At 53.2% G+C, this 22341-nt stretch overlaps 1 protein-coding gene across 2 annotated transcripts; it reads left to right on the forward strand.

Annotated features, from left to right (window-relative positions):
• The first annotated feature begins 734 nt into the window (after positions 1-734).
• Positions 735-19480, forward strand: TAOK2 (TAO kinase 2). Of its 2 annotated transcripts, XM_044305045.1 has the most exons (20): positions 735-1358; positions 6695-6897; positions 6979-7050; positions 7132-7233; positions 9172-9217; positions 9710-9806; positions 10030-10143; positions 10268-10359; positions 11338-11431; positions 11529-11610; positions 11691-11858; positions 12029-12235; positions 12469-12597; positions 12682-12918; positions 13137-13265; positions 13450-13653; positions 13738-13977; positions 17353-17565; positions 17760-17942; positions 18887-19480. In XM_044305045.1, the coding sequence occupies exons 2-20, from the start codon at positions 6766-6768 to the stop codon at positions 19421-19423; spliced, it is 3078 nt and encodes a 1025-aa protein (XP_044160980.1). In that variant the 5' UTR covers positions 735-1358; positions 6695-6765; the 3' UTR covers positions 19424-19480. The 2 variants fall into 2 exon arrangements, with proteins under 2 accessions (XP_044160980.1, XP_044160981.1); XM_044305046.1 differs by lacking the exons at positions 735-1358; positions 17760-17942; positions 18887-19480 and having other exon boundaries at positions 6698-6897; positions 13738-17495.
• Positions 19481-22341: the final 2861 nt, after the last annotated feature.

Raw genomic sequence — 22341 nt, forward strand, 5'->3', positions numbered from 1 at the left:
CCCGGTGCACACCATATCACGGATGTGGACCCATTCATTTGAATGGATGTGCAATCCGTGGTATTTCAGTCCGTGTCTCAGCACCGCCAAAAAATAGAACATGCTCAAGTTGAATGGGTCAAGAAACATGTCCTGTCACAGCCATAAACTGCGGCCGATGGGAAGCGGTTTCTGGGTGGCCGCGCAGGCGTCGTCCTCGCCAGATTCCAAAGTGGGGCGGATTTATCCAAACTGGCTCAGTTGCCCGTAGCAACCAACCAGAGTCCCTTTCATTTTCCAAGGGAGCTCTGAGTAATGAATGGTGGAATCCGATTGGTTGCTATGGGCAACTAAGCCAATTTTCCTTTCCACTAGTTTTGATAAATCTCCCCCAATGTGAACAGCCCCTTAATTTCATTTCCACCCCCAGAAGAACACTTTTCAATGCACCTTTGGATGGTCACCTCAAGGAGGTCACTGGGTGCACATCTATAATTATAGAATCACTGCCACATCATTACTGACCCCATCACACTGTCACTTCCCCTTTAACTTTTGTGTCAATAAAGTTTCGTTCAATATTTCCAATAGGGGGGGGGGGGGGGGTGAAATCACGCAGGCGCATAACGCTCTCTCCGCTCTTCAGAGAGAAGATTCTGCGCTTGCGCGTTGCTTCCTCTCGCTCTCCGGAGACGCCCCGCTGTTTTGCGCATGCTCAGAAGGAATCCTAGATGCTTCCGGTTTAGCTCCCGCCCGGTCCGCCATCTTGGATGGACTGAGAGGAAAAAAAAATAAAAAAAAACCAGGGAGGGGGAGGAGAAGAGCGAGCGAGCTGTATAGGAGGAGGGGGGCTGTAGGATGCTCCCTATAGACTGACACTACGCCGGGGCTCCTGCACCGAGGGCGCCTATAGGCACACTCTGCCCTGGAGGGATTGTAGGATGGTGGCCGCAGCCGTGCACATCATGTAGGCTGCACCTATAGGGAGGGAGGCAGCAGTGATCCGGGCTGGGGACAGCAGGCTCCATATTGCTGCTATAGGCAGGCTCTGTAGGGCAAGGCCGTGTGGGGGGATCTCTCTAGGCACACACTAGATTGCATTGGCACCAAGTAGACCGATTGATCGCCCATCGCCCGCCGAGAGACGGCGCTACGTGGCCGCAGAGACCGCCCGGTGAGGTGGCCGACCTCTGCGGTTGGGGCGGTGACGCTGGCACGTTCGCTTATGTCCTCAGAGATCGCCAGGGATACAGCCAGCGGGGGGCGCGCTGCCCGGGGAGCCAACATGGGAGGCCGCGGGCAGAGGCTAACGCTCCTCGCCCACTGAGAGCTGCCTGAGCGGCGAGGAGGACCGCCCTGCGGCACGGTGACACTTTCAGGTAAGCACGGGGTCATGTGACGGGGAAGCAGCTGTGTACGCTCTCGGTGGGGGGGGGGGGGGTATATATGACTGGTCAGGTTGTTCGGGGGTCCTCCTGGTGTCTGCGACGTCCATTGGGTGATTGGCCATTGGTAAGGGCGATGATGGCCATGCCCGCTGGGGTATTGTGGCTGACCACAGGGCACCTGGGCGACATTGATGGGTGTTTGTGTTGATTACCATTTGACCAGTGTGGTTTAGGCCAAGATACCCAAAGGAACGTCCTCCCTACTGATCAGCAGGAAATCCCAGCCCCGGGGGTCTGCCTCTGGTGGGACGTCAAACAATATGCTTGCTATTTCTGAGCCCATAGGGGGCGCAATACCCATTTTCCCACCGACCCAGGATGGCGCATACTCTATGTTGTGGTATAAAACTCCATGGCGGCGGCGTCCCCCGTGGGCCCGGTGGTGGCGGCGTCCCCCGTGGGCCCGGTGGTGGCGGCGTCCCCCGTGGGCCCGGTGGTGGCGGCGTCTTAAAGTGAGAATCATCTTATATTGTGCAATGTGAATATTTGTGGTGGGGGTCTTGGGGGCAGGGAGGGTCTCCACCTCCTTTCACTCGACAGCCTGAGTGGATGACAACAGAGAACAATACTGAATGGATGGCGGATATTTTGGGGGGGGGGGGGGGGGGCTCGGTACTTTTAGTATCTGCAGAATATGATCTTCCTTGAGGCCTGACCAGAAGTAAAGAATCCTAAAAAAGTTTGATGAACTTGAAGATGCTTTTTTTTTTATGGTTCGGGACGGACATTGGAAGGTAAAAACCTGGAGTCCAAGTCTCCAAAAATCTGAGCGCCCGGGATGATGACCGCTGTCGCCTGGTTCAGGAGCCTCCCTTCAAATAACCTGGAAAAGATGAGAGCTCTGGCGCCCCCTGCATGGGGTGAACAGTCAGCCGGCCTGTGGACAGACGCCCCCTCCTGTAATGCAGGGAGGTAGTTACTTATCCGGTGTGAAGATGCAGAAGCTGGACAAGCAGGGAGTGCTGGGAGATTTTGGCTCTGAAGCCCAGGAATTTGTGAAGGCTGCCCAGGGAGATGATGAGTGGTAGTTTCTGAGAAGTCTGCGCCTGAATCCTGGGATGTGTAGTTCACCCGGCAGATTGTTTGCAGCTCTCCACCTGTTCACATGCATGAGTGACTGGGTGTCCCGTCGTAGTGTAGGGGCCCGGGGCCCCTCTGTTGTGATCTGCGCTCCCTGCCACCTGTGTAGACGATGGACGTGGAACGAAACCAGCAAATCTTCGTCCGCACGTCATTATCTCCAGCTTGTGGCCGCAACGGATCTCTGCACAATTGTGTCACTCCCATCATCCTTGGTCACAGGAGCTCACACTCTAATCTCCCTATATCACTCCCATTATCATAATCAGAAACCTATGGGATCGTGGGGAGATGCGGCTGCAGCGCTCGTCTATGAGGAGAGGGACAGGGAGGCCTCTGATTGGCTCGGCGCACAGCTCTGATGTCACCCCGGAGAGACCGCCCACTCTGCATGCCTGTAGTGACAACAGAAAGTGCGGCCATATTAGTTGTCACCCTTTAAATAATGCGGCCGCTGCTTACGTCTGTATAGAGAACAGAGTGATGACCTAGCCGTGAATGAAAACCTCCATTCTTTACACTGCAGGCTGTGTTCAGTATACTGAGGAAGTTGACTTTATTGTGGAGCGGGGTTCAGCCACCTCCTGCACTTCAGCTGTTGTGAAACTACAATTCCCAGCATGCAAACTTGCTCAGCTTTCTTGAAACTCCCATAGAAGTGAATGCAGCATGTTGGGAGTTGTAGTGTCACCGCGGCTGTGCGTTCTCTGATTCTACATAAACGTTCCTCCAGGTGTGTACACGGACCTGAGGCGTCTGCGTTGAACCTTCCTGCGACTTTGCTCTCCTATGACGAGCTCCTGTGGATGGCCGGGGCCTCTCAATCGCTTCCTCCTGCTTTATATTCTGACATTTTCAGGGGTCACCGGGGCCCCTAGATGTCACCAGCTCCTGTGGTCACGGTTGTGTAATTAGTTTACTGTGCGTCCATTGTGTCCGATTATATACACAGCGTAAGCGAGCGGAGACCATCATGGGGGGAGGACAGGAAGAGATGGAGCTCGGAGCCAAGACAGGAAGGGCTCAGCCATTGTCACTTTATGGTCAGAGTTTCAGACGATTTTAGCAGTGGTTTAGAAACCAGAGGCGGCAGAGCTTAGGCTTATATCGGTGCTGGAGCGTTATAAGAGGAGCGGCTGATATCAGTGACATAGGATGTGATGTCTGGAGATTATATCAGCGCTGGAGCGTTATAAGAGGAGCGGCTGATATCAGTCACATGGGATGTAATGTCTCTGGAGGTTATATCAGAGCTGGAGCGTTATAAGAGGAGCGGCTGATATCAGTCACAGGATGTAATGTCTCTGGAGGTTATATCCGAGCTGGAGCGTTATAGGAGGAGCGGCTGATATCAGTCACACAGGATGTAATGTCTCTGGAGGTTATATCAGTGCTGGAGCGTTATAAGAGGAGCGGCTGATATCAGTCACAGGATGTAATGTCTCTGGAGGTTATATCAGTGCTGGAGCGTTATAAGAGGAGCGGCTGATATCAGTCACAGGATGTAATGTCTCTGGAGGTTATATCAGAGCTGGAGCGTTATAGGAGGAGCGGCTGATATCAGTCACATGGGATGTAATGTCTGGAGGTTATATCAGCACTGGAGCGTTATAAGAGGAGCGGCTGATATCAGTGACATAGGATGTGATGTCTGGAGATTATATCAGCGCTGGAGCGTTATAGGAGGAGCGGCTGATATCAGTCACATGGGATGTAATGTCTCTGGAGGTTATATCAGCGCTGGAGCGTTATAAGAGGAGCGGCTGATATCAGTCACATATGATGTAATGTCTCTGGAGGTTATATCAGTGCTGGAGCGTTATAAGAGGAGCGGCTGATATCAGTCACATAGGATGTAATGTCTCTGGAGGTTATATCAGTGCTGGAGCGTTATAGGAGGAGCGGCTGATATCAGTCACATGGGATGTAATGTCTCTGGAGGTTATATCGGCTCTGGGGCGTTATAAGAGGAGCGGCTGATATCAGTCACATAGGATGTAATGTCTCTGGAGGTTATAGCGGTACTGGAGCGTTATAAGAGGAGCGGCTGATATCAGTCACATAGGATGTAATGTCTCTGGAGGTTATATCGGTGCTGGAGCGTTATAGGAGGACCGGCTGATATCAGTCACATGGGATGTAATGTCTCTGGAGGTTATATCGGCTCTGGGGCGGTATGTATCTGATGTCAGCCGCTCCCAACATGTGGGTTTTGCAGCGGGAGTCCGCTCCGCCGTTCCGGTCGCCTCTTCTCTGCTGCTCTCGTTTTCCGCTGTGGATTTTCCACCCTCCGTGGACGTCCATCGTTAGGTCCTGGACTGGGTTGTTGGATCTGATCATCATTGAAGGAAAGTTGTGCTTTTTGCGGGATTGTACTCCTGTCCTCGAGGTCACATGGACCCTCTTAGGGCCGCTCTGCTTGCATTACTCATGAATCCGGTTCTGAGAGTTACCCCCCCCCCCCATATATGACCCTATGTCCCCCTGTATCTATCACCTCATTATTCCGTCCCTTGTGTCCTCGCTGCTGGTCTACAGTCTGCAGCACTATGTACATCCCTAAGAATCATGGAGAAGAGAAATGTGAGAGGGACAGGGTCAGCGGACAGAACAGGAGCAGGACGGGGAGGAGTGGAGCCCCATTATTAGAGCTGATGGGGAACCGGAAACAGGATGGAGGACGGGTGAGGGCAGCGAGCACCGGGAGGGAGGGAGGGTGAGGGCAGCAAGGAACGGGAGGGAGGGTGAGGGCAGCAAGCAGCGGGATGGATGGAGGGAGGGTGAGGGCAGCAAGGAACGGGAGGGAGGGTGAGGGCATCGAGCACCGGGGTGGAGGACGGGTGAGGGCAGCGAGCACCGGGATGGGGGACGGGTGAGGGCAGCGAGCACCGGGATGGGGGACGGGTGAGGGCAGCGAGCACCGGGATGGGGGACGGGTGAGGGCAGCGAGCACCGGGATGGGGGACGGGTGAGGGCAGCAGGTCTGTGGCATCTATGAGAAAAATATGGTTGGCACAGTTCAGTGATAGCAGGGTGAAGGTGCTGTAGGTCGGTGGCGGCGGGGTGAGGGTTATGAGGGGTGCCGTGGGTCGGCAGTGGTGGGGCGAGGGGCGCCGTGGGTCGGCAGTGGTGGGGGCGATGTGTGTCGGTGAGGGCGGGATGAGGGTTGTGGGGCAGTAGGTCAGCGGCGGTGGGGTGAGGGCAGGGTGGGTCGGCAGTGGTGGGGGCAATGTGTGTCGGTGAGGGCGGGATGAGGGTTGTGGGGCAGTAGGTCAGCGGTGGGGTGAGGGCGGCGTGGGTCGGCAGCAGGATGAGGGTTGTGGGGCAGGAGGTCGGTGGGGTGAGGTAGGCGGTGGGGTGAGGGCGCCGTGGGTCGGTGGCGGCGGGATGAGAGTTGTGGGGCAGTAGGTCAGCGGCTGTGGGGGTGAGGACGCCGTGGGTCGGTGGCGGTGGGGTGAGGGCGCCGTGGGTCGGCGGCGGTGGGGTGATGGCGCCGTGGGCCGGAGGCGACGGGGTGAGGGTGCTGTAGGTTGGCGGCGGGGGCTAAATCCGCTGTGGTTTACCAGATGCAGGTTGGGAGGTAAATCCTGGTCATTACTGAGGATGATGGAGATGATGGGCGCTGTGACATCTCGTATGGCCCTGGTGTCCTCAGTCTATGAGGGGGTCATAGCTGCAGTGTCGTGGCATTGTGACGGGGGCTGCAGACGACTGCTCTGCCTGATTCCTGCCCCTCTGGGTGATCACCAATAGTAAACCTGTAACTATGGCTGTCAGCAGAGGGGGCGGGGGCTCTGCATCTGTCATCTCCCCAACTAGACCTGGGCAGAAGCTCGCCAGCAGTGGAGGGGTTAATGTGTGTTATAAGCTACCTGGCGAGTCGGGTTAGTGGAGCGATGGCGGTGTACGTGGCAGGGGGAGGGTTAATAGTGGCTTTCCACAGGTTAGGACATAATAGGGTAAAGTGTATGGATACTGTAATATCCCCCTCCATCATGTGCCCCCCGCTGTCTCGTCTGTCACCCCATCTTTTCTCTATTGGGTACATAGCCCCCCCCCAGGAACCTTGGGATAGACCAGTACTCCCCATGTATGTTTTCTATGCTGCCCCTGTACCTGCCCCCATCTCTCTCACATCCGTAGCCTCGGGCTGCAATGACTTTATTTCTCTTCCCCTCTCTGCGCAGCCTCGTGGGTCCCTCCTCCATTGGGAGTGGTGGCGGCAGCATCCCGCGGGGGGTACCCCCTGGCCCTCGTCATGCCGTCCAACGCCCGGGCCGGCAGCCTGAAGGACCCTGAGGTAGCCGAGCTTTTCTTCAAGGATGACCCGGAAAAACTATTTGCCGACCTGCGGGAGATCGGGCATGGCAGCTTTGGCGCAGTCTATTTTGTAAGTAACTGGACTAGTATCCAGGACTGGAGAGATTTGTACCTGACTGTCTTCATAACAACGGCTCTCCCCTTCCTCCAGGCCCGTGACATCCGTAATAATGAGGTCGTCGCCATTAAGAAGATGTCTTATAGTGGCAAGCAGTCTAATGAGGTAAGTGCCGCTGGGTCACGGGTTGGCATGAAAGATGCTGCAGTTATTAGTTTTGTGCTAAACTTCTCCTTTCCAATGTAGAAATGGCAGGACATCATAAAAGAAGTAAAATTTCTCCAAAAGCTGCGGCATCCCAACACTATTGAATATAAAGGATGTTACCTGCGGGAGCACACAGCCTGGGTGAGTAGCTGACTGCTGATCCTGAGTTACATCCTGTATTATACTCCAGAGCTGCACTCACTATTCTGTTGGTGCAGTCACTGTGTACATACATTACTTATCCTGTACTGATCCTGAGTTACATCCTGTATTATACTCCAGAGCTGCACTCACTATTCTGCTGGTGCAGTCACTGTGTACATACATTACTTATCCTGTACTGATCCTGAGTTACATCCTGTATTATACTCCAGAGCTGCACTCACTATTCTGTTGGTGCAGTCACTGTGTACATACAATACTTATCCTGTACTGATCCTGAGTTACATCCTGTATTATACTCCAGAGCTGCACTCACTATTCTGCTGGTTATTACTGAAAACAACCTATTCTGTAGTCAGATTCTTCCCAGAATTCAGATCGCAGTATAAAGCTCTGTGCAGACTTTGAAGCAGAGAATGCTGGGTGAGTTCAGCAATGATGTCTGCAGAATTGTAAATGCAGCTCTGGACTAGAATACTAGCTGTAACAGTGAGTCAAGTTAAGTAGATTTTGTAGTCTGTACAGTGTTGGTGCGCACAGTTTTCGGGTGTTTAGGGTGGGAGCATTATCGGTAGTTTGCCCCCAGTTTTCGTTGTGTTGCACCCAGTGGGTAATATTAGTGCTATGTCCTGTGGGTTCGTCCTGAGTTTATGGCTTTGCTTGTTAGTTTTATCTTCTGCTCGTACAGTGTTTCTGCAAGACATCTTTTCCTGTGTTCTGTGGTATCACACGTGTCTCTGGTGGCCCAGGGTTCTCCGGTATCGCACGTGTCTCTGGTGGCCCGGGGTTCTCCGGTATCGCACGTGTCTCTGGTGGCCCGGGGTTCTCCGGTATCGCATGTGTCTCTGGTGGCCCGGGGTTCTCCGGTATCACACGAGTCTCTGGTGGCCCAGGGTTCTCTGGTATCGCACGTGTCTCTGGTGGCCCACGCTTCTCTGGTATTGCCTGTGTGTTTGGTGGCCGGGAGTTCTGTGGTATCGCATGTGTGTCTGGTGACATGTGGTTTCCTAGTATCACACGTGTCTCTGGTGGCCCGGGGTTCTCTGGTATCGCACGTGTCTCTGGTGGCCCGGGGTTCTCTGGTATCGCACGTGTATGTGGCGGCTCCATGTTCTCCACAGTACGGCGAAGATCATATGCGTCTTGTATGTTCACATGCATTCGCGTCTTGTGAGTGCCGTGTGTGGGAGGCTGGAGCCATGCACTGTGTACAGAAAAAGCCATCACAATAGCCCCCCGCCGGCCGCCCTCGTCACTGCCGCACACCCCCTCTCCTCTGCCGCAGTTCTCAGTTTTCTTCCTGACTTCTGCTCTGACCTTCCTCCCAGGCCTCTGCCCCTCTCCTCGCCCTCTTTCCTATGTGCCCGGGCCCCTGCCTCTATCCCTCCTCTCTATGTGCCTGGGCCTTTGCCCCTTTCCTCGCCCCCTCATTCCTATGTGCCCGGGCTTCTGGCCCTCTCCTCGCCCCCTCATTCCTATGTGCCCGGGCCCCTGCCTCTATCCCTCCTCTCTATGTGCCTGGGCCTTTGCCCCTTTCCTCACCCCCTCATACCTATGTGCCCGGGCTTCTGGCCCTCTCCTCGCCCCCTCATTCCTATGTGCCCGGGCCTCTGCCACTCTCCTCGCCCCCCTCATTCCTATGTGCCCGGGCCTCTGCCACTCTCCTCGCCTCCTGTCCTATGTGCCCGGGCTTCTGACCCTCTCCTTGCCCTCTTTCCTATGTGCCCGGACCTCTGCCCATCTCCTCCTCCCTATGTTCGGTTTTGTGCACAGATGATGATCAGACATGGTCTGTTGGTACATAAGAACATGTGCGGTGCGGTCCGCGTCGCTCGTGTCGTATCTCTCCTTTATTGTAAACCTACATGAAATAAAGATGGTTTTTCTTTGCTTACTTCCATGTGCACCGCGGTTCAGCTGGTGATGGAGTACTGCCTGGGATCCGCTTCCGACCTCCTGGAGGGTGAGTTCTGGATATTACTAGGGATGAGAACTATAGGGGTCCTCTGTCATTCATGTAGTTACCGGACCCTCAAATTCTTAAAGAGCATCTGTCAGCAGATCTGTCCCTTTGACACCGGCTGACCTGTTACATGTGCGCTCGGCAGCTGAAGGCGTCTGTGTTGGTCCCATGTTTATATGTGGCTGCAGAGAAAAATTGTTTTTTATTTATGCAAATGAGCCTCTAGGAGCAACGGGGGCGTTACCATTACACCTAGAGGCTCTGCTCTCTACAACTGGCGCGCCCGCTGCATTTTGATTGACAGGTCCAGGCAGTGAAAATGGCAAAGTGCAGATGTAACAGGTCAGCCAGTGTTATAGGTACAAGTCTGCTGACAGATGCCCTTTTGTCATTTACTTTACTGACTTCTGGAAGACCCTGACCAACTTTACTAAATTTGAGCTTAATAAAGGACCATAAGATGACCCCAGCATTCTTAATTTTTCCATCTAGTACATAAGAAACCACTCCAGGAGGTGGAGATTGCTGCTATTACCCATGGTGCACTCCAGGGCCTGGCCTACCTCCATACACACAACATGATCCATAGGTAAGTGTTTGTATTGAATGAAACTACATGACTTATCCTGCATTATACTCCAGAGCTGCACTCACTATTCTGCTGGTGCAGTCACTGTGTACATACATTACTTATCCTGTACTGATCCTGAGTTACATCCTGTATTATACTCCAGAGCTGCACTCACTATTCTTATTATATTGCCTGTTTGGATTGCGTCCTGCTGTCTTCTGATGACCTCTTTGTCTTGCAGAGATGTGAAGGCTGGAAACATCCTCCTGACAGAGCCGGGGTTGGTGAAGTTGGGTGATTTCGGCTCTGCTTCCATAGTGGCTCCTGCTAATTCCTTTGTGGGAACTCCATACTGGTGAGCTTCTCCATAGTCTTTCTTGATGATGTAGAGTGTAAGGGATGAGCTGTGGGATGATGAGGGTTCGCCTCCTCTGCAGTATTAGTTCTGTATCACGACCCGTGCTGTGTTTGCTCTTCAGGATGGCTCCGGAGGTGATTCTGGCCATGGATGAGGGGCAGTATGATGGGAAGGTGGACGTGTGGTCCCTCGGGATCACCAGCATTGAGCTAGGTCAGTGGGTGCTCTCTGCTCCTGTCTTCTGGCACTTTCTTCCCTTTCCTTTTTATCATTTGGTAAATGCATTTCAGAGAAGTCAACCGAATGAAGACTGCGCTCTGTCTCTTTAAGGCTACTTTCACACTTGCGTTCGTCGGTCCGCTCGTGAGCTCCGTTTGAAGGAGCTCACGAGCGGACCCGAACGCCTCCGTCCAGCCCTGATGCAGTCTGAATGGAGCGGATCCGCTCAGACTGCATCAGCCTGGTGGCGTTCAGCCTCCGCTCCGCTCGCCTCCGCACGGACAGGCGGACAGCTGAACGCTGCTTGCAGCGTTCAGCTGTCCGCCTGGCCGTGCGGAGGCGAGCGGATCCGTTCAGACTTACAATGTAAGTCAATGGGAACGGATCCGCTTGAAGATGACACCATATGGCTCAATCTTCAAGCGGATCCGTCCCCCATTGACTTTACATTGAAAGTCTGAACGGATCCGCTCAGGCTACTTTCAGACTTAGAAATTTTTCTAAGTTATTAATGCAGACGGATCCGTACTGAACGGAGCCTCCGTCTGCATTAATATGATCGGATCCGTTCCGTTCTTCTCCCCTCCATCATGGTGTAGCCGTGCCCGATACCGATGCGGTTACATTACAAAGCTGGCCTGGGATGTGGCTGCGGGCATGTTGGCACCCCCTCCTGCAGCTGGTGGATATGGAGCTCACATGTCCGGCCTTTTAATACAGTGCAGGAGGCATTATCATTATGTGGCCATCTACGGGTGATGGGGTCCCTTCGAGTCTCTGTACCTCCAGCTCAGCCCCACTGCCTCCTGCACAGCCTTTCTCTTGCACTCTGCAGGTCTGATTAGGGCAGGAAGCGGCTCTCAGCCTTTGCTGCTGTCGGCCATCTTTACTGTCATGTAGCTAACTTCCCTCACCACGGTCAGATCCCACGATCCGGCATCAGTTGTAACGTTGGTGTGTTTCTTCCTATAGCTGAGAGGAAGCCCCCGCTGTTCAATATGAATGCTATGAGTGCCTTATATCACATAGCTCAGAACGAATCCCCCATCCTGCAGTCCAACCACTGGTAAGTGCCGCTCCCGCTGTTCGTGCATATATAGGTGTTGTCGTGTGTAGTCCTATGTATTCCTAAGTCCTGGATCTAAATGACCCCCTTCATTCAGGTCTGAATATTTCCGGAATTTCGTGGATTCGTGTCTCCAGAAGATTCCTCAAGATAGACCGAGCTCAGACATTCTGCTTAAGGTTGGTAGAAGAGTCTTATGATGTCACGGGGACCCAATAGTCGGGTGACCGTCGTATGATCTGCGCGTCCTTTATTACAGCACCGCTTCTTGCAAAGGGAAAGGCCACAGACTGTCATCATGGAACTGATCCAGCGCACAAAGGACGCCGTGAGGGAGCTCGATAACCTGCAGTACCGCAAGATGAAGAAGATCCTCTTCCAGGACACCCAGAACGGTCCGAACACTGAGACCACCGAGGAGGAGGAGGTGAGAGGACTTGCGCGGTGTGGGGGAGGGCTGGCGACCGGAGGAGTCAGCTGTGATATGTTTCTGGCTTCTCCGGTGCAGTAAAGAGAGGCTCTTAAAGGGGCACACACCAGGGGCATGCACAACGGCTGGGGGGCTTCTGCTATCACATCGTGTTTCCTCTCTTCCAGGAGTCGGAGCAGTTTCTTCACTGCACGGGCACAATAACCAGCATGGAGAGCAGCCAGTCGGTGCCCAGCATGTCCATCAGCGCCAGCAGTCAGAGCAGCTCGGTGAACAGCCTGGCTGATGCCTCCGATGACAGCGGAGAGATGGCCATGATGCAGGAGGGAGAGCACACGGTGACCTCTAACAGCTCCGTCATACACCGGCTGCCGGTAAGTCCGTACTGAGGATGATGGGCAATAAATCGCTGCCCATTGCCTGCGGCCATGATGGAGAGCTGTGCTAGGGTGGAAAGCCTTTTCTCTCCTCGAGGTCGGACGGTTGTCTCTTAGCTTCCGTCACTCAGTACTTTTCCCCGTTGAGCTGCATTGTGTTCTGGCCGCCTCACGTTTACACCCACACACCCGGCACCGTCCTTACATTAACACATTGGTTTTCTTACCAGACTCACGACAATATCTACGATGATCCGTACCAGCCAGAGATGGAGGCTCAGCAGTCAACCTCGGCCGCTCGGAGAAGAGCATACTGCCGCAACAGGGACCACTTCGCCACTATCCGCACGGCCTCCCTGGTGAGGGTCGCTCTCTGATTCGTGGCTCGTCACGATGTCTAAGATTTATTTATTTTTTCATGTTTTCTGCTCCTTCACCTACAGGTGACACGGCAGATCCAGGAGCATGAGCAGGACTCAGCGTTACGGGAACAGATGTCTGGCTACAAGCGGATGCGGCGACAGCACCAGAAGCAGCTCATGGCTCTGGAGAACAAGCTGAAATCGGAGCTGGATGAGCACCAGCAACGGCTGGACAAGGAGCTGGAGGCTCACCGGAGCAACTTTTCTGCCGAGACGGACAAGCTGTCCAAGAAACACCAGGCCATCTTTGAGAAGGAGGTAGAGTGATGACTAATGGGAAGGACATGTTTTTTGCACGGCTGTGCATATTTTGGCAGCGCATGTGCAGGCCAAGCTTCACCCCAGAGGCTGTGCGCACATGTTAAGGGTGGGGAGCAGAATGTAGACCTTGTTGGGTGTCCTACTAGTGGGTGATCGGCAGGAGGTCAGGGTAGGTGGACGGATGTCATGTCAGTAACATGGTCTTTACCTCCCAGGCTAAGGGCGCAATGACAGAAGAGAAGAAGTTTCAGCAGCATATCTTGGGCCAGCAGAAGAAGGAGCTGACTAACTTGCTAGAGAGCCAGAAGCGACAGTACAAGATCCGCAAGGAGCAGCTGAAGGAGGTGAGAGGAACTTGAGGGATGAGACACAATTGTACATTTTTATAAGAATCGGCCTCCGTCTTTGTATATAGTGGTCCTTTCTGGTGCTGGGTGTGTTGAGTGTTAAGGCACTAATATGACGTGAAACCTGATGCAGGCTTGTCCTTGAGCTACGTTGTGCTAACTGATGGGGTTAAACTTGCAGGAGCTGCAAGAAAACCAGAGCACCCCAAAGCGGGAGAAGCAGGAGTGGCTGCTCCGCCAGAAAGAGAGCATGCAGCATTACCAGGCTGAAGAAGAGGCCAATCTGTTACGCCGGCAGCGCCAGTACTTCGAGCTCCAGTGTCGGCAGTACAAGCGTAAGATGCTTCTGGCACGGCACAATCTGGATCAGGACCTTCTGAGAGAGGTAAGTGCAGCCGGTGTTGGTAATGCAGGGATTGTGGGTGGGGGGGAACGATAGCATTTAGTGACCCCATTATCTTATCCCCAGGAGCTGAACAAGAAGCAAACCCAGCGGGACCTGGAGTGCGCCATGCTTCTGCGGCAGCACGAGTGCACTCAGGAGCTGGAGTTTCGACACCTACAGATGCTGCAGCATACCCGCAGCGAGCTCATCCGCCTGCAGCATCAGACAGAACTTGGCAACCAGCTGGAATACAACAAGCGCCGAGAGCAGGAACTACGGCAGAAACACGCCGCTGAAGTCCGGCAGCAGCCCAAGAGCCTCAAAGTAAGGCCTGGGGAGGAGGAGGAGGAGGGGGTAGAGGGAGGCACCTTCAGCCTCTGCAGCTCTGAGGATGAGGAGGAGGAGGAAGCGGCAGATGTAGATGTAGCTGTGGAGCGCAGTGAGGCTGATGGCTGCCCAGACCAGGATGCTCCTTACTTTGAGCTATCTTCTGCATGGGTGCCAGAGCCGGAGGTTCCTGTGCGTCCTGCGCCTTCTCAGGGTACCTCCTCGCTGCCAAGTCATGCCATCTGTGGAGCACTGACTCTGCTGGCAGCCTCCAGGCCTTTCTGTCCTTGGTCACTGCTTCCCCTGCTGCTGGCGCTCCTCACCTTGTGGAGATCAGGGCCACTTCTAGATTCTGCACTCGTGGCCCTAGAGACCCTGGGAGCCAGTCTCCTGTGCGGTTACATTCTGCTGTGCTGGGTCTTCTCTCTGAGCTCTGCCACCTTCATGTTGCTGGCACAGAGCTGGGGGGCTCTGGCCGCGCTTGCTATGAGTTACAGACTTCGGCTGTATTATGTGCCCGTTCTGGCGATAGCTGTGGGGGTTTTCACGTCACCCGGTATTTTCCTTTCCGTTTTCCTGGCCGCCGGCTCCTTGGGCAGGCCAGCTGGCCAGTGGCTTACAGGATGGCCAAAAAGGTTTCGCAAGCTGTGGCTCAAGGCGTTACTGCGGCTGCCCCGGCCTCTGTTCAGGGTTCTTCAGCGCTGTGGGGCTGCGGGCGAGGGCGAGCTGTTCTACCTCTTCCCAAAAACCTATAAAGGCTGCTACCGGAGCCGGATGCCTGTGCTCGCTAGCCGCTCCTCTGCAAGGAGCAAGCCTTCATGGTGGCAGAGGCTCATGCGGGCCCCCTCCCACGTAGCAAAGACACTAAACGATAGCCTAGCGAGGGGCGTCCGCAGGCTCTGCACAGTGCTCCCCCCAGTAGCCCTCATGTACATGACCAGAATGAAGCTCTTAAGGGAGGAAAAACCCAGCCGAATCCCAAGACTGATGAGCCGAGAGCAAAGGCGCAGGGAGGCGGCAAAGCGCAGGGAGCCACGGGGGCCCCTCATGGGAAGGGCAGCGGCGAGGGCCAGCCTAGCCAGGCGATCAAACCCTCTGATACCATGGCGTTGAAAGACGAGTGCCGCACCTCACCCCTAGTGTAAGTGCCTTACTGCATGAACTGAAGAGCCAAGGGTTATATGGAGGTGATGCCTGAAACGCGCACGGCGACGCTCACGGGAAGGGTTTTGCACTATTTTATCAGATTCTCCTTTGCACATAATTTCTTGTGGGTGAAGTAAATGCCCCTGTGCTGCACTCGCTGCCCACTAGGTGGCAGTATTGATGCCCCATTAGCCTGCTGAATGCGACCTGCACCTTTCACTAAATACAGTCGCCCTTCCCTGAACTGAAATAGAAGCGACAGGCGCCATTTCCATATGACAGCCTTTATTAGGACCGTATTACGGGATCAAACCACTAGGGGGCAGCATGAAGGTTTTTTGTTTTTTTTGCTTTTTCATTTTTCGAGGGCTCACGCTGGTCTCTGTGGCAGGGAAGAGGTTAACAGTTCCATATCCTCCCTGTCCTTCCATTCCTATGGTCAGTACTGTAATATATTTCATGGCTGTATACACTCAGGGGACCTCGTGTGTCTCATCACAGGTGTAAACCGTGCAATGAAAGAGCCTGTGGACATAAAAAGATGGACCAGCATATGATACAAGCGGGGCTGAGCTAGGAGTCCCAGTTATCCGCTGAGGCTTGTAGTCCAGTAGAAGGTGCAGGAGGTTGCAGGGCCATAGTACTTTGTGCTGCTGGCGGCATCTTGTGGCAGTTTTGTGTAACGCACCCCTTTGCTTTGTGCAGTTGGGACTTTTGGTGACACCTAGTGGCTCTTGCGTGCATTACATCCAGGGTTTTGTCCTTCAGCTGTCAGGGTATTGGTGGGTTCTTTTCAGCGGGGGAGCAGCTCATTAGCCTTTTTTGATGCCTGAGACCAGCCTTCCCCAAACTCAGGATGAGGAGAGCAAAAACAAAATGCCCTTTTCGTGCTCGTTCCCCTTTTTAATTTGACTTCTGCATCATTTTTTTATTTATTTCCCCCCTCCCCTTGCACATTGTAAAAAAAAATCGGACTGCTGACGGTTCTGTGTTTTATAAGCACAAAAGAAAAATATATATATTTAATGTTTAACCCCTGTGCTGCTGGGAGGAGGAGTCGGGGCAGGCAGCGAGGGGTTAAACCTATTTATTAAATCCTCCATATATATATATTTTCACCCGTACTTTTTGTTCTGATCCCCTCCAGTGTAAATTCTCCATTTCTGTTTCTTTTTGTGTTTTATTTTTCGTTGTGTTTGTAATAAACCGGAAGTGAAAAATCATCCAGTTTGTGTCATTTCTTTCATCATCGACCATTTGTCGTCCTGTCCGGGGTGTGGGGCGATTGCGTCCACCCACGCGGTGCAAGGCTGAGTCTATAGGCAGGGAAAAGGCTAATGTGGGGGGCACCCAGTGACCTCTGACCCTATCCGTAATGAAGGCTATACAGTAGGATCTTTGGCTGCGTGGGGAGGATTAGTGATGGCCGCCTCACAGTGCTGTGTACGTGTGGATAGTTCAGGACTCATGGGGGGGGGGGGGGCAAGGTTCTAAAATCTACAATGACGGTAGAGCAGCATTCATAAATCTTCTACTCCAGTCACCTCCTGAGCTGCATTCACAATTTCTATACTCCAGTCACATACCGAGCTGCATTCATAATTCTTATGCTCCAGTCACATCCTGAGCTGCATTCACAATGTCTTTGCTGTAGTCACATACAGAGCTGCATCCATAATTTTTGTTACTCCAGTTACATCATGAGCTGCATTCACAATTCTGCCGTCACCTACAAGGAATAAACCAGCAACAAGCTCGGACATACTCCACAGCTGCCATTACATGGTCCCAGAGTATGCACTGGCATGCCTTTAGTGCAGAGAGATGTCGGCTAACTAGAAGATAGCAGAATTGTGACTGCAGCTCTGGATGTGCTTGGAGCATAAGCTAGGTTTAGGACAGGCGGTACAATGGAAGCTTTCCATGAAAGTAGCGGAGCCGACACTAAATGTCGGCCGGTTACAGATGTGTGGGGTTTCGGGCTCCCCGCTGCCTCCTGCTGGTTCGTGGTGTTTAGTGCGTGTTTCCACCTATATGGCGGTAGTAATCCAGGGATAGGTACCGGTGGGACATGGGGGGGCACTTATTTTCTGCACATTGACCCCCGGTCACTCAGGAAGGATTGATCATGTCTTCTCTCATCCCCATTCTTTTTCCTCTCTTCCCATTATGCACTGGGTTTTCCCTCTCACCTCTTCCCCTCCCCCCACACATTTCTCTCTCTAGTCCAAGGAGCTGCAGATAAAGCGTCAGTTCCAGGACACGTGCAAGATCCAGACGCGGCAGTACAAGGCGCTGCGCAACCACCTGCTGGAGACCACGCCCAAGAGCGAGCACAAGAGCATCCTGAAGAGGCTGAAGGACGAGCAGACCCGCAAGCTGGCCATCCTGGCGGAGCAGTACGACCACAGCATCAACGAGATGCTCTCCACCCAGGCCGTAGGTCCCCCAAGTGCTGAATGTGGGTGTGCATGGCCCTGACGATCTAGAATGACTACAACTCCCATCATGCCTACAATGTAAAGGGCGTGCTGGAAATTGCAGCCTGTGAGTGGCGGTGTGCTTGGTTTGGGCACATCGGAGTCTGCCTGCGCTCTGTGGTGCCTCACCCCTTGTTCTTCTTGTATCCTCAGCTCCGACTGGATGAGACCCAGGAGTCAGAATATCAGGAGCTGCGGATCCAGCTGCAGAAAGAACTGGAGCTGCTCAACGCTTACCAGAGCAAGATCAAGATCCACACCGACGCGCAGCACGAGCGCGAGATCAAAGAGCTGGAGCAGCGCGTCTCCATCCGCCGGGCACTGCTGGAGCAGAGGGTGAGCTGCATCATTATTAGGACGAGCTGTCCCCAAGTTGTGCCTCTCCGCCTGTTGCAAAACTACAACTCCAGTCATACCGTGAGAGTCTGCAGCTGCCCGGAAATGTTAGGAGATGTAGTTTTGCAGCAGCTAGAAAGCCATAGGTTGGGGAATATCACCATAGGCCTTTAGAAAGTTTTAGCTATGAAATTCTGTCTGCCTGCAGACACCCCTAGGGGGCGCTCACTGAAGACAGGTGTGTTATTCATGTCAATGGTATCTCTTGCAGTGAGCTCACCCTGCTGGTGGTGCAGGCAGAATGTTATCATTCGGAGCTCTATCAGGAGAATGGGGGCTCCAACTTCTGTTTTTAGAGTTGGGGGCTTAGTGGTGTATGGGTGTTGGTGGGGGCTGGGAGGCTCTGAGGTGTATGGGTGCTCTGTGGTGTATTGGTGACCTGGGTGATGGGTGCTCTGGTGTATGCGGGCTGAGGCTCTGAGGTGTATGCGGGCTGAGGCTCTGAGGTGTATTGGGCTCAGGTGTATGGGTGACCTGGGTGATGGGTGCTCTGTGGTGTATTGGGCTCAGGTGTATGGGTGACCTGGGTGATGGGTGCTCTGTGGTGTATTGGGCTCAGGTGTATGGGTGATGGGTGCTCTGTGGTGTATTGGGCTCAGGTGTATGGGTGACCTGGGTGATGGGTGCTCTGTGGTGTATGGGTGACCTGGGTGATGGGTGCTCTGTGGTGTATGGGGCTGAGGTGTATGGGTGACCGGGGTGATGGGTGCTCTGTGGTGTATTGGGCTCAGGTGTATGGGTGACCTGGGTGCTCTGTGGTGTATGGGTGCTCTGTGGTGTATGGGGCTGAGGTGTATGGGTGACCGGGGTGATGGGTGCTCTGTGGTGTATGGGTGGATGTATACCTCTGATGTTCTCCATCTGACACTGTCCCCTTCCTGCAGATAGAGGAGGAGATGCTCGCCCTGCAGAGTGAACGCTCGGAGCGGATCCGCAGCCTCCTGGAGCGCCAGGCTAGGGAGATCGAAGCCTTCGACTCTGAGAGTATGCGACTAGGATTCAGCAACATGGCGCTGACTGGAATCCCGGCGGAGGCGTTCAATCAGGGCTACCCAGCCCCTCCCCCTGGCTGGCCCTCCCGCCCTGTACCTCGCAGCGGCTCACACTGGAGTCACGGCGTGCAAAATACTGGAGCACCTCAACTGTGGCGCCAACCGACACTACTGGCCCCTCCCTCTTCCTCATGGGGTCTGCACCCTCCGGGTTCCTCCTCCTCTGTCATGCCTTCTTCCTCCTCCTCCTCTTCTTCCTCTGCTTCACCGTCATCTTCCTCCAGCGGCCGGGCCGGCCTCCTCCTTCTGCGTAACAGCCCCCAGCCTCTGAGGAGAGGGGCGCCGGGGGGGCCGTCTGAGTCGGGCCTGAGCCGAAGCACCAGTGTCACGTCTCAGCTCTCTAATGGCTCCCATCTATCCTACTCCTGAACCCAGCGCCCCAGTAACCCCCTCCCTGGTGGCAGAAAACCCGCCCCCTCCCCCTCCTTAAATATACCTGTGATGATGACAACATGGCGGCTCTCGCCCTCACATTGTAATAAGTTCTCCCTCCAGGTTTTTTTTGCTTGACTTCCGTTCCTGCGCTATAGGACTGCCCCTCCCCCATGTACATAGAGCTCCGCCCTAATCTTACCCTAATTATTGGTTCCTCTTGGTAAGCTGCCCGCGTATTTCACCCCCGTCTGTGGTAGAAGATCAAACACGGCTTGTTTTTCTAGCACTTTACTGGGTAAATGCCTCTGATGACTTTTTTTTTTAGTCCCTTTTATTCTATGTTTCGGTCGCTGTATCATTTTAACGATGTTGTCACTGGCTGTTGGGACGGGCGGTTGTGCGTCTGTGTGTACCGTGCGCGTGCGAGAGAGCGGGTGCCTGGAAATATTTTTTTCTTTTAATAGTAAAAATTGTAAAAAGAAAAAAAACAAAACTATTAAGGAATGTATTAAAAATAAAAACTCCTCAACCTCCCTGCGGGGCGTCTAGGGCCTCCAGGCCTCGGTTTCTGTAATTTTTTATTTTTTCCATTTATTTTATTTGGGAGGTGAGAATGGCGCAGGACGAGCGCCCCCGCCGAGCCGAGGGCATTTCAGGAAACTGCAGAGACGTTACATTACATGACATATGTTGGATATTAAAGTATTAAACTGGAATGGATACTGGCGTCCGTGTCGTGTGGGGGGTGGGGGGGGGGGGGATCTGCTTAAAACAGCAGCACAGAGTGTGTTTTTTTTATTTATTTTTTATTAAACAGCTCTTAGGCCCCTTTTACACAGGCGAGTATTCCGAGCGGATGCGATGCGCGAGTTGAACGCATTGCACCCGCACTGAATCCGGACCCATTCATTTCTATGGGGCTGTTAACACGAGCGGTGATTTTGACGCATCACTTGTGCGTTGCGTGAAAATCGCAGCATGCTCTATATTGTGCGTTTTTCACGTAACGCAGGCCCCATAGAAATGAATGGGGGTTGCATGAAAATCGCAAGCAAGTGCGGATGCGGTGCGATTTTCACGCATGGTTGCTAGGAGACGATCGGGATGGAGACCCGATCATTATTATTTTCCCTTATAACATGGTTACATCCTGAATACAGACTGCATAGTACAATAGCGCTGGAGGGGTTAAAAAAATAATAATTTAACTCACCTTAGTCCACTTGTTCGCGCAGTCGGCATCTCCTTCTTAGCTGTGTGGAGAAACAGGACCTGTGGTGATGTCACTCCGGTCAGCACATGATCTTTTACCATGGTGATGGATCATGTGATGACCGGAGTGATGTCACCACAGGTCCTGTTCCTGCAATCCGCAAAGGAGTCAGAGGAGATGCTGGCTAAGGTGAGTTAAATAATTATTTTTAACCCCTCCAGCGCTATTGTACTATGCAGTCTGTATTCAGAATGCTATTATTTTCCCTTATTAACCATATTATAAGGGAAAATAATACAATCTACAGAACATCGAACCCAAGCCCGAACTTCTGTGAAGAACGTCGGGTACCAAACATGTGCAATTTTTCTCACGCGAGTGCAAAATGCATTACAAATCGCGCATGTTCCCGCAACGCCCGTGTGAAAGAGGCCTCAGCCTTGCAGGATATGCTGAGCTCTTCACAAATGTTTGTATTTTCCTTTATGTTTCTTAAAGGGGGTGTTAAGAATTTTAAAAAAAAAAAAAAAAAAAAAAAAAAAAAAGTTTTCTTCCAAGAATGGCGCTGCCCTTGTATTGAAGTGCAGGGGGCTGACCTGCAGTACCACACACAACCTGCGGACAGGTGTGGCACTGTTTCTGGAAGAAAGTAGCCATGATTTTTCATTTTTTTCTAATTCTGAATAATCCATCTTTATCCATCTCATGACAAAGACTTAAAGGGGTTATCCAAGATGCTCAACCTGCAGCCATCCAGCTGTTGCAAAACTACAACTCCCATCATTCCCGGACAGCTTTCAGCCTACAGAAGGGCATAGTGGGAGTTGTAGTTTTACAACAGCTGGAGCGCTGCAGGTTGAGCATCCCTATCCAAGACCATAAAAGGCTGAGCCCCCCACAATGAATATACTTACCTGGCTCCCTGCACGGCCGCAGCTGCTTCTCCCCGTGCGCGGATGAAAACATCCGGCGTCGGGGGTTGCCGCCCTAGCATCGCGGGTGACTCTAGGGAGGCTCGTGCCCGCCTGCCTTTGGCTGCTCCCCCCCGTGTAAGGGAGAAACTGCAGGTAAGTAGAATTCGTGTGAGGGTCTGCCACATGGGGGGCATTTATTTTATAGTCTTGAATAACCCCTTTAACCCTTACCCACAGGATCGGGGATAGGTGACTGATCAGAGAGGGGGGGGGGGGGGGGGGGGGGGAGAGAGACTGCTGGGGTCCCTTTTGAATGCAGCATCGGTCCTGCATGTGCACTGCTGCCCCACTCATCTCTATGGGGCTGACTGAACTCATGTCTATTAAACGGGGTAACATTGGTACTGATGATTGGCGGGGGCCCTGTGGTCGGACCCCCACTGATCAGACACATCCATTATCCACAGGATAGAGGACAGGCTGTTTAAAGTGGTATTCTGGACATTTACGGTGTATCAGTAGGACAGAAGTGCGTATCCCACTTCTGGCCCCTGCAGGTTTCTCAAGGATGGGGCCCCACCATGACCAAGGAGAGCCGTACCTGCACAGCTTTCTGCGTTCAGTGCTATGGAACTTCTGAATATAGCTGATGGCTGACAGTGAATGGAGAAGTGACTACACATGCATGGCATGGCCTCCATTCACAGCAGGTCCCAGTCTATTTGTGGAATATGCTATAAATGTCCAGGTGGCAAATACCCCTTTAACTGAAATCTGTCCAAATT

Source organism: Bufo gargarizans, chromosome 8 (genome assembly GCF_014858855.1).
Source record: "Bufo gargarizans isolate SCDJY-AF-19 chromosome 8, ASM1485885v1, whole genome shotgun sequence".
Taxonomy (NCBI): domain Eukaryota; kingdom Metazoa; phylum Chordata; class Amphibia; order Anura; family Bufonidae; genus Bufo; species Bufo gargarizans.